At 36.7% G+C, this 15,340-nt stretch overlaps 1 protein-coding gene across 2 annotated transcripts in view; it reads right to left on the reverse strand.

Moving 5' to 3' along the window:
• Positions 1–15,340, reverse strand: part of DENND4A (DENN domain containing 4A) — a 54,471-nt gene that overhangs the window by 14,603 nt on the left and 24,528 nt on the right. For both annotated transcript variants that reach the window (XM_069866377.1, XM_069866378.1), the window contains 13 exons: positions 15,076–15,134; positions 14,268–14,412; positions 13,516–13,691; positions 11,847–11,947; positions 9,772–9,990; positions 9,374–9,519; positions 5,003–5,136; positions 4,013–4,148; positions 3,221–3,427; positions 2,989–3,117; positions 2,585–2,729; positions 2,027–2,143; positions 345–485 (listed from right to left, as the gene is read on the reverse strand). In XM_069866377.1, the coding sequence (XP_069722478.1) occupies positions 345–485; positions 2,027–2,143; positions 2,585–2,729; positions 2,989–3,117; positions 3,221–3,427; positions 4,013–4,148; positions 5,003–5,136; positions 9,374–9,519; positions 9,772–9,990; positions 11,847–11,947; positions 13,516–13,691; positions 14,268–14,412; positions 15,076–15,134 (1,855 nt within the window). The remainder of the gene's footprint in view (positions 1–344; positions 486–2,026; positions 2,144–2,584; positions 2,730–2,988; positions 3,118–3,220; positions 3,428–4,012; positions 4,149–5,002; positions 5,137–9,373; positions 9,520–9,771; positions 9,991–11,846; positions 11,948–13,515; positions 13,692–14,267; positions 14,413–15,075; positions 15,135–15,340) is intronic.

Raw genomic sequence — 15,340 nt, forward strand, 5'->3', positions numbered from 1 at the left:
GCCTGAAAGAATTAGTTGCCGGAGATAATAAGAAAAAAACCCGACCCAGGAGTTTGTAAACGGCAAACAAGCCAAAATAAAAAAAAAACCCAAAACCGCAAACAAGAAAAAAAAAACTGCAAATGCAGAATATTCAGACACATCTCCCTAACACAGCATTGCAGGCTCTTAACTTAAACTCATTGCCACAAAGCTGCTCCCACAAATTTCAACAGCCACTGCACCAATAAAATATTGTAGGTCTGTGGACAAAAGAACTCAGGCACGCTACATAGAGCTTGTTAGAAATGCAATATATAGACAAAACTGCACAAGAAGCAAAATCTATTTTCTCTTTCACTCACCTGTGCTATCTTCTGCTATGCTGTTGTCAAGAGTACCGTTGAGTCGCACTATTCTAGAAGCAGCTTTGGCATTACTTGAGTTCTGATCATTTAGTTTAGGCAGGCAGTCACCACTCTCTTTTGTGCTCTCCACTTCGGACACTGTATATTGAAGAGGACAGACAGTTCTTTACAACAAAAACAACTTAAATCTCAAGTTGCCATTACCTAATAGATGGATGACAGTATGTTGTATATAAGCCATGATGCACAGGCCAGTATCTACTTGGGTAGAGGTTTTCAGCCTGGAATAAGTAAACCTTGGATACTTATTTCCCAGCATTACTTTTACAACTGGAAGTTCCATAAGCTTCTGTACATGGAGTCCAAATAACCAGTACTTGCATATCAAAATTTGTGGTGGCTGTGGAGATTGAGACCACTCTTGTTCATTTGCAAAGGCCAGGTGTGAGAGTACTTTCTCCAGCCTTTGTAAGGGCTCAGGGCCAATGAGCCTGTCTTTGTACACATCTCATTATCCTCCTGACCAGGACTACATAAGAGAAATGAAGCAAATGTTGTTGTATTTATATTAAGCTCCCCTATATACGAAGGAAATTCTCCTGTCAGGTGACTACCCAAAACAGACAATTACTTCTCTAAAGGAATTCAAGCAACTTAATATTCTCAAGTTGTGATCAAAAGTGCAAAACATTTTCAGCACATACCGTTACTATAGAGAGCCACAAACTTGTCTTATAGCTAAAAATAATACAAGCTTCCAGCAGAATTCACATTTTCTGTGTCCTCAGAATTTTCATTAATCCTAAACAACCTGCCTGCCTTCTTATAGGTTTGTTCTTATAACCATCGTTATCACTTAAAAGTCTTCCAGCAAACTGAAGTAAAAATACTAACACTAGAAAGCAAGACTACGGTGAGAAGAAAACACCAAAGTAACTTTTGTCATTTCACATTTTCTTATACTTTTACATCACTTCCATGTGACAATACGATAGTTAATTCAAATAGTAGGGGAAAGCACACTGAAAAGTGTAGAGTAATGATATTATTAGGATAACATTTGTCATGAAGAGTGTTTTCAATTGAACGTGTATGGGAATCTATAGCGCTTACACATTTTTACTACACAATCTATCTGCTATATGCTTGCATAAAGCCTACGCTGCTCAGCTGCAGTTAAAAGAATCATGAGCAGCAGATGTAAAGTCTGAAGAAAAATGTCAACCACAGTCCACAGCAAATCCAAAGCCCATCTCATTTCTGATGCAACTCCTAAATTTGGAGAATTCTAGGGAGCCGAGTAATTTAGAACTGCTCTCAGACCTACGAAAATTCAGCTGTTCTCCTTTTATGTGATTTATAAAGAAAACAAACTGGCAGAAAAGGCTTTCCTGTAGATTATGCCTATAAAGCACTTCAATTTTTTTAAAAATACAAAAACTTTAAGCTGTAATTACCATTAAGCACTTATATTACCCTTCTCAGTTATCTGAAACTGAGAAGGCAAAAAACTGTAATTTTAAAAGTTAAACATGCAGAAAAATTACATTTAGAGAAAAGAACTCGAGACAGGCACAAATCAGCATGCTCACATACACTCACAGCTGCCCTGCTTAGGTTTTGACGAAATCTCTACCTACCCACAATGAACGAGATACCTGTATTTACAAGATACATACGAGAACTGGAGTCGCTCTCTCTCTTGAACTCTTTTTGTTCTTGTATATCTTGAAGACAAGTTTTCCCTTGCCTGACTTCTTTGACTGACTTAATATTGCCAAAGTCTGAAAGTCCCCCTATCACACGGTGCAATGACAGAAACAGATGACAGCAGTATTTAATAGCATAATACTGTTAAACAGAATAAATTGAATATCCACAGTAACTCAAACGTCTCTTATCAAGTACATTCCAATTAACAGTGAACACTTTACCATAAAAAAATAAGAAAAATGATTGGCTTACTTTTACAGTATAAACATTGAAGTGATGCTCTACAGGATGTAATTAGAGATAATTTGCAACATGCTTTTCTAAATACTGTACTAAAGCACTGCTCGTCTTTGATTCACCCGATTTAGTTGATCAAAATGTCCCATCTTTTCATGAATACTAAAGAGCATCTAAACTTGGTTCATTTTAGGATAGTATGTTTCTCAGAGTTAATGTGTAATTCTCACCTTTTTAGTCTAGAAAGTACCAGCATGAAAATAAAGAAAAGGATGTGAATACTCTACCAGGAATGGCTGTATGTGAGGTGCTTGCTGGTAGCTTTTTCAATGCTTTTTTGAACTGTGCTATTCCTAAAACAACGTTTCGTATTTTCATCCAGAGGAAATAGCCACCTCGATTGCTTGAAGGCCATGTACTTTCCAAAACTGCCTATTTTGGAAATATCAAAATCCAAATCATTTTAAGGAACAGCCAGGCGTGAAATCATTAACTGAAATTTCAAACCGGGTTATATTAGCAGTTACAAAGTAGACTTCAAACCCTACAAAACCAAGCAACAATTTTTGTCTTGTGTTTCTTCCAGTTACTAGAAATGACAGTATTACATCTGGATTGCTTCCTTAATTTGTTTCCTTCTATTTGCCTAGATAAAAATGCAATTTTTTCCTCCTCTTTCGAAAATGCTTACCTTATTGTAATAGCCGTACGTAATCGCATTAGGGTCAACACCAGCTTTCTGCATTTCAAAAAGCACTCTCACTGCTAGCACAGGCTGACCATACTGTCCACATAGTTGCATGAGTACTCGGTAGCACACCTAAAATACACACAAGATGGTATTGTGCTTCTGTAGTCCAACATGCGCTCCATTCAATAAAACCAATGGACTATTTTGGGAAGTCTGGGGTTGATTATTTTACCTCATCAGGAGGATCTATTTTTTTGGTATGCATTTTTTGCAGCACATCATATGCAGTTCTCAGAGCCCGGACTTTTGAATGGCACACCTTCACATAAGCAGGAAGGCAGATAAACCAAAGACCATAGCAGTGACGTAACAAACACCTGGACCACATCTGTGGTATGGATGAGTACTTCTTAGCAATTTTATGTGCAGATTTAATTTCCTACAAAGAATCATAAAGATCATTTGTGTATATTCACATGAACATTACACAAACCCACACGTTAAAGACAGAACGTATATCTTTATACATACAGAAACTGCAACACTAATACAAACAACGTACTCAATGAAGCGGGAAAGAAAATGAAAGCGGAGAGAGTGATACCAAGAACAGCTGCTGTGCAATATTACTCTCCTAAAACCTTGTATTTCTTTAAATTTATGTCTACATCTTTCAATCTGCATCTTCTGTAAGAAACCCTTGAATGTTAGAGCCCTTTCCAAAGCCCAGGACAGTGAAAAGCAACGAAAAAGTGGATGCTGAAGTTCATGCTCATGGAGAACAGTGTAAAGAATGTGCAAGGTATAGGGACAGCACAGCAAATGACCATGTGTGTAGACAGGCCCTGTACAATATTGTGAAGGCAAGAAGCACAGGTAATCACCCAAATAACTAGCACAGCTACCATACCAGTGAAGAACCATTAGTTAGGCTGCAGCCACTGCCTGTTAGTCTTTATAGCCAAACTCAAGACAAAGGCAGAAAGCTGTCACTTTCCAAAGTGCCTCACACTACTATAAGTACCTGTTTAGTTCTTCTGAACATGGTCGATGGGCTGTTCGGACTATTGGCTTTTGAGGACAGTTTGTTATTTGGTGCTGTGAGAAGTCCTTCAGGTTGCTCAAACAAATCTAGTTTTAACACTGGAAATCCATTGTAGCTGTAAAAGAAAAGCACCACTTAACTCCTGCAAGGCAGTTCCAAAGCAAACGTCGCACAATAGCAAATGAAACGAACTGCACGATTACGCTGAATGCTACACAGAATTAGAAAACACAAAAGTAACCCTTTACAGACACCTTTCACAAACTGATTTACTAATCTATCTGCACGATTTCATGCACCTGCACAAAGTCTCTTCACCTGTTATTGCAGTGTAAGCAACTTAAATTTATAAATACATTTGCTTTCATAGCACTGTCTGTAATTAATGTCACAAATGCATTAGTATTGATTCTAGTTAATAATAATAAAAAAAAATAAAATAATCTGAGTGGCTAAGTCCCTAGAGAGCATCACATGACAGAGGTTTATAAAAATCAATGTGAATGATATCAAACTATCTAAAAGATTACATTAGACTAGATTTAAAAATGCTTCTCAGACTTAATGAGGAAACCAACAGACAAACTAATCTGACATAATTGCTAAATCAGTAACACAAGTTTACAGTGATCCTTTGAAATGTGCTATCTCTTTCCAAAGAGTATCTGCAGCTTGCAGGGCAACACACTGGGTCCGTTAATTTTACCTTAAAAAGCATCAATGGCAAGCACAAAATAGCATGAACACACAGCCAGCTTTATAAAGTACTGTTGCTTCTGTGTGTACACACATACAAAATCATTAAAACTTTAAAGGAGCTGGCACATTAGGCATATTCCATACCCATTTTTACTGGAGCAACATAAAGACACAAAAAAAATCTGTACTTTGTGGCTATTAAAAGAACCTAGAAACTAAACTCTACCACTGTTGGATTCTGGCTAGCATCCTGCTGTGTCCCTAGATTACCTGTATTGCAGAGGGTGCTCTTCACCATTTGGCAGATGAGGGATCTCAGGTGGTGTTATGAAAACTGTGTGCTCGCTCTTGTATGACTCATCCAGCTCTATAAGTCGTGTTTCCCCAGTTTTGTCCATGTCTACCTGGAGAAGTTGAGTTAAAAGTTGTTATTAGTAACACTGTACTTTCTGCCATTAAAGCTGATGGTCAAGCAGGGTAAAGTCTGTATCAGCATCTAAAGACTGCACTTTAAAAGTAAGGATGCCTTGCAAAGTTATCATGAGAACAGCAATTGTTGCATCATTTTTGTAAGCTTTACCCCAACACAATAATTGATGTTTAATGATAGACTCTGAATTGACTGTTTTCAGTTAAATATGACTAGCAGTTGTACAAAGAGGTTAATCTCCCTGAATACAACCATTTCTGGAACTATGTTGCCAACTGCAGCAGTAACATGAAATTGATTTTTAAATACAAAAATAATAGCTGGTTTTCTTCCTCTGTTTAAACCACTGAAATCAGTAACAAACTTTACCCAACTGTCTGATGTATACAGAATCTACAAATAACACAGCAATTTCAGTCACTTACATTGTAGTTAAGCTCATCCTAGTTTGCAGAGACTGCAGAAATACACATGCACTCAAAGAGATAACAGAATAAGAACACGTGACCTCACTAGAATTAAATGGAGATAGAAGTAACGTAGTTTTCCTAAAAAGATCTATGATCTGAAAGGTGAAGGACAGCTTTACGATCGTTTCTGTCAGATGAGTGGACTCAACAGTTGTACGTGAGAAAATACACCATGTATTGGGTGGTCCTGTCCTCTCATGGCTAGGATAGAAATTCAGTTCATGGATAACAGAAGCAACTTATAATAAATTATAACTAAACATAATTATGGATACACGTGTTTTGTTTTGCTTTCAATTTTGTAATCGGCAATCTGACCATAAAACTTTGCTTTGCTAGCCTGGTTATTGTAGAGGGGAGGAGAAATCTGTACTTCCCAAATTAATGTCCCTGTTTTAAAGACAGCAGTAGAGACGCTCCAAGGCTCCACACATCAAACTGTAGGATAAAGAAGGAGGGATAACTGTCCAACAATTTTATTGAAAGATTTTCATTCCATTGTTTAAGACAAAAATAAAGAACCAACACAAAACTCAGTCACTCTAAATAAGTTTATGGGAAACTATGAACTGTCCCCCTTTGACAAAAAGAACAGACAAGCCTTTAACAATGCCGCAAGTTTGCATTCCAGAAATCACTAGGGACAGAGCAAGTATAATGTGTACTACATCCCACATGACAGCCTTTACTTGATACTTGTACTAGCAATTGTATTGCTTTGCCTCTGTTATTCTGTTCCCAATTGTGTCTCCTCCAACACCTCATCGACACTGCTTCAGCTTGCAAGATGAGATGCATCTTCATCTAAGAAACCGTTTACTTCACAGAGCATAGAGCATGCTTTTTATTCACAGATTGGGCACCCTGATCTAGGGGGATGTCCCTTGTCCATGGCAGGGGGCTTGGAACTGGATGATCTTTAAGGTCTCCTTCCAACCCAAACTACTCTATGATTCTATTACATTAGTAGCCCTAGTGTTCTGCTCATACTGTTATGGTTTACATTTATAGCCATTTCTTAAATAGGAACCAAGTTACAGCCAAATAGTACTGAATATGCAACCTGTGGAGCCCCAAGGATGTGTGTTCTTCATGTTTCAAGAGTTTAGCAACAAAGAATGAATGTAAAAAAAGAAGCATTTTCCACAGTTCTCTCCCTCCACTGAGGTAGAAATAAATATAGTAGTTTCAGTACTGTTCTTAAGTATTTCAAATTTGACAAACATACAAAGAGGTGCTCTTAACTACTCATGTTCCTGCGTGAGACAGATGGAAAGAATTAGCACATCGCATCAGCCAAGTAAGAAGAACATATGGCTCCTGAAAAGTAGAAATAAACAAAACCCTTACTTGGTATTTTAAATACTTCTAAGGATGCAAGAACACCACAGATACAAATTTCACCTGCAAAATATAATAAAGGCAGTAGCTCAAAGATGCATTGAATTGAGGTAATTTTTGAATTCCCAGAAAAAATGAAGACTTGTGAGATTATTACACCACACCTTTCCACAGACAAAATGGGTAATCAACTACAATCGTTGCTGCTACTGTCTAGGATAAAATAACCCAAGAAAGAGATTACTCTTCAGCTTAAAGTGTTTTGTATATTAGTTGAGGCAGAACTTAGATTATATTTTATAGATAACTAATTTCACAGCACATTAAATTTGTCTCAACCTAGTGGCTTAGAACTATCCAAAAGAAAAGTGTTGTATCATCTTTCAACCCATGACATCACCCTTTCAGGGACTGGTTCATCCCTGTGAAAAAGATTAATATATAAGTAAATGTTCACTTTAATGGAATAATTAATATTTGATAAGTGGTCAAAGTAGAACATCTGGTGGCTAAAGCTCTAGTGCGTATAGCAGTCCTTACTTCAATATTTTGACTTTGTATGGAAGGAGAATATGAGGCAAATGTACCATTGTTCTAAGAAATCTTACACGGGAACACTCTTCCATGTTATTGAAAACCTTGTTTCACAAGCAATTCTAAAACCATGGCAAATCTTAAACACACAGTAATTCCAGTGCTAATCAATAACCCAGTGAACATTACAAAAATATTTTTAAATAAATCAATTTACAACCTTTGCAGGAATACCTGCAACTCACGCTGTAGAACTGGAAGCACACCTTTGAGAACTGTTGCTAATAAAATATTGAGACTTGCAAAAGCTATAAAGAGCATTAAGTACCACTAGATCATGCTTTTATATTTCTCCCAAATTTAACTATTTTCAGATTTGTTTTAAAAACAAGTCCTTTTAGCTCTCCTGCACTTAGACAGCAGAAATAGTCATAAATAGAAACTGTAAATAGCAGTCCTCATAGTCTCACGTGTTAACTCCTGTGGAACAACCAGCAGGTGACCTACTTTACAGGAAATCCTAGACAAACGTGCATTACTTAAACATCAGTGTCCCAGAATAAAGTGTCACAGGTAGCCAGTAAGATGACAAATAGGTATGGAATTGTTTATAATATTCATAAACATTTATTTCGTGTTACAATAAGAGCAAACAGGGATATCAGGTTGTGGGTTTCAGTCAATTTTTCTGAAAACAGAAACTAATGCAACAAAACCTTCAAGCAGCCTCTTTCAAAATACAATGAATTTTCAAAAGTAATACACCAGTACTTTTTAAAAAGCTGGTTCTTTAGTATGGTGTTGAACACTGCAACGTGGACCTGTCTTATAAATATCTTAGGGTTTTTTAAAATCTGAGTGATACTTCCATGGAAGAATAAAAAAGAAATCCACTTTGAACTGGAAAATCCAACATTCTGTGAGCTCCAGCAGAAGATCTAAGCTTATTTCAAGAAAAACACTAATTGTGATTCTGTTGCACTTTCACTTTGTCACACATAATCCTTAACAATTGCTTTCGCTTCATTACAAATGAGATAACAGCATGGCAACACATAGCAAGGTATTCTTTACTGCAACACACACACAGTAACAGAACCCACAAAAAAATGTCAGTTTACGCAAAGTCTGTATGTGATGTTAAGAAACCCATATCAAATATCGATGTATATGAAATGTAGCAAGGTCATTAGAAAAAAATTCTTATCCAAGAAAAAAGTGTTAATACAAGCATTATATTTAAAATATTTACATCAGCAATCCAGTTTCAGATTCAGTTTTACATCAGCAGTATGAATGAAAGGAGAATTTATACAGATAAGTTTCACTTACCTATAATACAAGCCTTCTAAAAATTCCCCATAACTAGAGAATTACTATTAGAAAGAAATGGTCCGCACATTGTCCAAAAAAAGGTCAAGGAATCTTCTATTTACAACGACTAAAAACCAGCAAGACTGCCTTATATCTTTCAGTGTGCTGCTCATCAACCCCATTCTTAAATGGCTGCATGAAATATTAGACGATCTATAAAAATGCTAGTCATTTTATCTACAGAATATAATTCTCTGATAAAGAAGCTCAAAGATTCTACTTCATAGTCGGAATATTTACACCTATCACTATGGGCCAGTATTTCAGAAGCTTGCATACATATGAAAATGGTAATGTCTTATTTGTTCTCATGATACTATATTTAGACTTTCAAGAATTCAAAGCTGAAAATCAAACAAAGTCAAAGGAAAATGGAAAGTTGTAGTGACTAGAAAAAAGAAAATTGTACTTGTGATATATTCTACTTGTACTACATCAGATAACGTAAGCAACAGCAGAAGTTAAACTATATGCATACGAAGACATGCTTACTTTATCTACACAGTCATCAAAAAATGCAAGGCTTGTGTCCTTATCACTGACAAAAGAACACTCTTCAATGAAGCGAATAAACATCTGAGTTTTGGTCATCAATGTGTAGAACTTCTGATGTGAACGATCTCGGCTTTTGAGGAAACCTATGAAGTAAAAGTAGAAGCATGTAAGAAAGCCTAAAACAAAGGAGCCCTTACCAAAAGTCAACATACATTCTACCAGCAAGCAAAAACCTTTCTGTAATCTTTGCCACTACTATGCACTTCTGTACTTTTTTTTGTGCCATCATTCACAACACTAACACTGCAAATGTTTGGGGGTTTTTTAATTCTTTAAATAAGAGAGAACCTAAAATAATTAACTAAGATGCATAAAACAAGTTTATGGCTCTTCACCTTGTAGTTCAAAGAGAGAACTAGCATCTGTGGCTGTTTCAGAGGGTGCCTCTGTTATTGGCCTGAGGTAAGACCTGTAACCTTTTAGTATTGAGGCCATGAAACACAGGAATGCTTCTTGGATCTCCAAATCTAACAAATGCAATTTCTTCCCAGAATTAAAATCGTAGTCATTCATTCCTAATTCCATTAATGCATCTTCTCTTGGTCTCTGTTGCACTGTGAACAGAAACGACATTATAATGTTTCACATTATTTTTTTTCCAATGCTGGTAAAAAAAAAAAATCTCTTTATCCTACAAGAATCACTGATTACTGAGCTCCATTAAGTTTGGAACAGATATGATATATTCTATTAAATTCAATCATGACAAGGGACAACAGATTCAACTTGACCTTATGCAGCTCATCTCTCTCTGCATAATACCAAATGTAAGATACATTTACCTTTTCAGCACACTGGTTAATACAGCAACAGAGAGAATCAGCATGGACAGAGCTTTAAAAAGCCCTCAAAAAAAGCCATTTGTAGAAACATGTGAAAATTTATACAAGAGCTGATTAAAGCAGCATATTATAGGGACAAACATATGAAGGGTGTATGTGTATTACTGTTTATTTAAACAGTGCCTTTCATTTCAAAGCGTTCCCAAAAAGCAGACTATACATATTAAAGACCTATATATACAGGCAAAACACCACTTGTTGGCAAAGTGGAGCTATCAAAACACAAAGCAACACAACACAGGGAGAGAAAGCAGGCATTTTTATAAAAACCCAGCAAAATCTCTATTCTTAAAGTAGATGCTTGCATCAGTATTTTAAAGGCATTAGAATCCTAGCTAACACACAGGGTATGGTAACATTCTAATAATGCCTAAAAAAATGAAAAGATGGTTTCATTAGTGTCTTTCCACAGAACATAATTACAGCAACCTTATACTGATATCATGGTTAAATTCTTATTATAGAGCAAATGGCTTAGAGATTAGCATCACTGTTTTTATAGAATTTAGAGAACACAAGGTTTAAATATTTTTCTAAAGAAAACCTCATGGTAAAACATGCAAAAATTTTGAAGCAACAGACAATTTTAACCATTTTTTTCTTGTGCAGCACATACCAATACAATTCTGTTCTTGGACATCCTAACTGGAACAAGATTAAATAGCCAAGAAGATGTAAACAGCCTTTACAAAAAAAGTGCCCTAAATCCAGGTGATAATTACAAAGACCTCAGACATTTTCAAGATACTTATTTCTCAACCATGTAGTGTTGATCTACACCATCCCTTTCATACTCTGATTTATGTCTTAACCACTTGCTGTCCCTGCCACAGAAATAATTTTACAATTGCATTATTGCTCATTAAGGCTCCCTCCAATGTCTATGAAAATCATCTTGTAAACAGACAAGTAATGTCAGTGTGCTGATGGACTTCTTTCCCACTTTAAAAAGCCTATCAGCAATGATGCCCAAGCACATCAGCTTTATATTTATATTTCCAAATGTTTTGTTCTAAAGAATTTCACTGGCATTATCCCTATCCATTTTTCTGCTTTCTCACATCGATGTTCAACATACCTTGCTCTGCAATATTTGAGGATTCTATCAACAATCATTTTTTCTTCAAAATGTCCATCAATTGTGCTTAAAACCCCAATTTATTACTTCCATCTTAAAATTTTAGGTGAAGTACAAATGACAGTTATCTCAATTGTCAAAATATTAGCAGACTTGAGCAGGCTTTGAAGATAAACCAAAGATCTTTATTAGGTCCTGGCCTGCTCTTTGCTTTACAATTCCCTTTGTATAAAAGCTTAGCATTTTTTTGATATTAGGATAACAAACACAAACGGATATCTATTGAGCACTGCCTTATACGAGTCTTCTTCAACCCAAAAGCCCCTACACAAGGATTCTAATCTCTGGATTTAAAGATTTTCCCATACTGTATGAAAACATCATGGTTAGCACAACAGGTTATATAAGAATGAATTTAGTTAGCTATATTTATCTGTTAATGTGGCATATTATATCTAATGTGAATCTTATTTTGTACTCTCCCACTCACATTCTGCCAGTTGCTGATATAAATTACTTAACGTGTTCATCAGATTTTTACAAGGTTTCTTTGGTAAGATCTTCCATGCAATAGCTTTCTTATCTCCCGTTCTGGAAGGAAAAAAAACAAACAAACAAACAAAAACCAAACCAACAGTATGAGTATGCACTGGAACATGTGGATATATACAACTATTAAGAGGATTTTTCTACTCCACCAGGGATACAGGAGAACATACACGCTTTGCTCTATTAAACAGGACTGAGAAGGATTCAAAACTAGCCAACAAAGTGAAACTTGGTTTGTTATATGGAGATTTGATCACAGTCATACAACCGTGCCCCATATTTCAGGATGATGGTCATGCAGCCACACACTTTAGCATTAAAATCAATCCACTTAGAACTCATTAAAGTCAGATTAATAGTATTAAGCACCTGCCACTGCACAAGCAGCTACCACATGTTACGTTCTGAGGTGTAATTACTTAAACTAGGATGGAGATAATGACTAGAATGCTCATAGTAACCTTAAATCAATTTGATATAATAAGTGCTTTGTCTTTGGTGCATAGAGTTGGACTTAACTATATCATTATCATGACAAGAAGAACTACAGCATTCTTTGTCAACAGAGGGCACCAGCAAACCTCCAGACTCTCTCAGTCTAGCATGCTCAGCAAGTTTGCCAATGATACCAAGCTGAATGGTGCAGTTGCCACATCAGAAGGATGAGATGTAATCAAGAGGGACCTGGACAGGCTGGAGAAGTGGGCCTGTGCGAACCTCATGATGTTGCACAAGGTGAAGTGTAAGGTCCTACACCTGGGTCAGGGCAATCCCCAATTTCAATGCAGAATCAGGGATGATGTGATTGAGAGCAGCCCTGCAGAGAAGGACTGGGGGTTGATGAGAAGCTTGACATGAGCTGGCAACGTGCACTTGCAGCCCAGAAGGCCAACCGCATCCTGGACTGCATCAAAAGAAGCGTGGCCAGTAGGCTGAGGGAGGTGATTCTGCCCCTCTCTACCTCTCTTGTGAGACCTCATCTGGAGTACTGTGTCCAGTTCTGGAATTTCAACATAAGAAGGATATGGAGCTGTTGGAATGGGTCCAGAGGAGGCTACAAAGATGATCCAAGGGCCGGAGCACCTCTGCTATGAGGACAGGCTGAGAGAGTTGGGGTTGTTCAGCCTGGGGAAGAGAAGGGTCTGAGGAGACCTTAGAGTGACTTTCCAGTACCTGAAGGGGCTACAAGAAAGCTGAGGAGGGATGGTTCGCAAAGGCTTGTAGTGACAGGACAAGGGGCAATGGGTATAAACTGGAGAGGGGCAGATTTAGACTAGACATAAGGAAGAATTTCTTCACTACGAGAGTGGGGAGGCCCTGGCACACATTGCCCAGGGAAGCTGTGGATGCCCCATCCCTGGAGGTGTTTAAGGCCAGGTTGGATGGGGCCTTGGGCAGCCTGATCTAGTGGGATGTTCCCGCCCATGGCAGGGGTGTTGGAACTAGATGATCTTTAAAGTCCCTTCCAACCCAAACTATTCTATGATTAGAAAGTTCAGAGTTTTAAAATGCACAGAGAGAGAGAGTTTTGCCAAAAAGCTAGTTTTTGTCTTTGAAAACAGGAAGCAAAAAAACATAACATGGAAGAAAAGGTGTTAATAAATACTTACTGAGAAATTGTATTGGTATCTAGGTCAACACAGCTAACATCTGGTGGAGGGTCATAGAGATCAAAATACCTTGAATCAATTCCCACTATGAATGGACATGGTGCACTTAAAACATCTGCCAGTGCCAAGGGACAGAGAGGAATATACGGGCAAGGCCAGTGGAAGGGAAAGATCATCTTTGAAAGCATACAGAGACAAAACCATAGGTTAAATGTCTACAATAACACAGTCTATGCAAGTATAAACCACATTTCACTAACTGCCACTTCAAAATTATTTAACATGGCAGATAATTATTACTGAAAATCTAGAGTCAGATTATCAAATTAAATCTTTAAAATTCAATTTGTTTAATTTTCAGGAAAAAGCTCTTCAGTATAATAGACTCTATAATGCAGAGTCACCAAAACAATGCTTAGAGAAGAGGTAGGAAAAATGCATTTAAAATTCAGCATGAGAATACAGTGCTATTTGGGAATACGAAGAACTCTTATTTAGTGCATTGTGATGACAAACAATGTGCTTATTTGCAATATTCACAGACAAAGAACCAACAACAGTTTCATTTTTGTCTTTGTGAGATAATATTTGCAATGTTATTTTTTCTCTCTAATGATCTTTATTTTTATTTTTGGTTTTAAGTAACCATTAAAGCTAATAGCACTACCACTAATTTCAGATTTTATCTAAAAAAAAAAAATCATTCTTTTTTTCCCACATACAGGTGTATGATTAAAAAAAACATTACTTACAGAGACTAATGCCTCTGTCACACTGGTAAGGACAGAAGGTCGCAACGAATGGATGAGAATTTTATGTTCCGTCACAGCAAATACAAGTAGAGTTATTGCATTTTCAGGTCCTAAATTCTGAAGTAGTGTAGAAAACTTGCCCCCACTGTTACAGAATATAAACACACCAGTAAGTCACAAGGGACTGTAAAACAAAATGTTCAATAACAAAATAGAAAATAAGGCATTAAAGTAGCATTTTATAAATGTAGACCTGAAAAATCTTTCTTTTAAAGAAGATGGTGGGACGGACTGTTTGGTACACTTCATTGTTCAGTAGAAAGTGATTATTTTACAATAGCATCCATGATTCCTCAAGACTTTTCAATCAATCCATGCTATTTTCAGGACACATGCATGGTGACTTTTCTTTTTGAAATTTTGAATTTACAAGGAAACAAAACACATTTATTTAATCATTCTCCTGCACTGAGACACGAAAGTTAATGCAGCCACAGAATTCCCTCCACTACCTTGCAATACAAAAGCTGCTCTGTCTTGGGAGCCCAGGTACCATCTCCTAGGAGGATCTAACAATCTGTATTCTGCCTCAGGGATCACTAAGAGTTATTTGAAAAAGCACAGATACTGTTCATCAAGAATGTACACTTGTACAGTTCTAATCACAAACAAGCTTCAAGTACACCATCTACAAAAGGCAACAGACAAGTTAAGTTAACTGGCACAACTACAACTCAAAATACTAAATCTTTTCCACAACATAAATCAGAAGACATTTCACAATTAAACAGAAGATACAGCTACTTGCCTCAGTGGAAGGGGTGATGACACAGGCTGGCTAAGAATCAGGTTATCATGTGGAGATAGCTGAAAAAAAGGTTTTAGTAAACATTCTTTTTATTCTGAACTTTGTAAGTATTTTTTTAAATTATACAATTATAGCAAAGAACATCTAAATATTAAATTTCAACTAGGTTTAACTTCATGTATCTCAGCTGTATAGCACCACAAGAAGTGGTGTGCAATGCTATGCTTTGCTATCTCTTAGTAAAACTATAAACCACACAAAGCAC

Source organism: Phaenicophaeus curvirostris, chromosome 12 (genome assembly GCF_032191515.1).
Source record: "Phaenicophaeus curvirostris isolate KB17595 chromosome 12, BPBGC_Pcur_1.0, whole genome shotgun sequence".
Taxonomy (NCBI): Eukaryota; Metazoa; Chordata; class Aves; order Cuculiformes; family Cuculidae; genus Phaenicophaeus; species Phaenicophaeus curvirostris.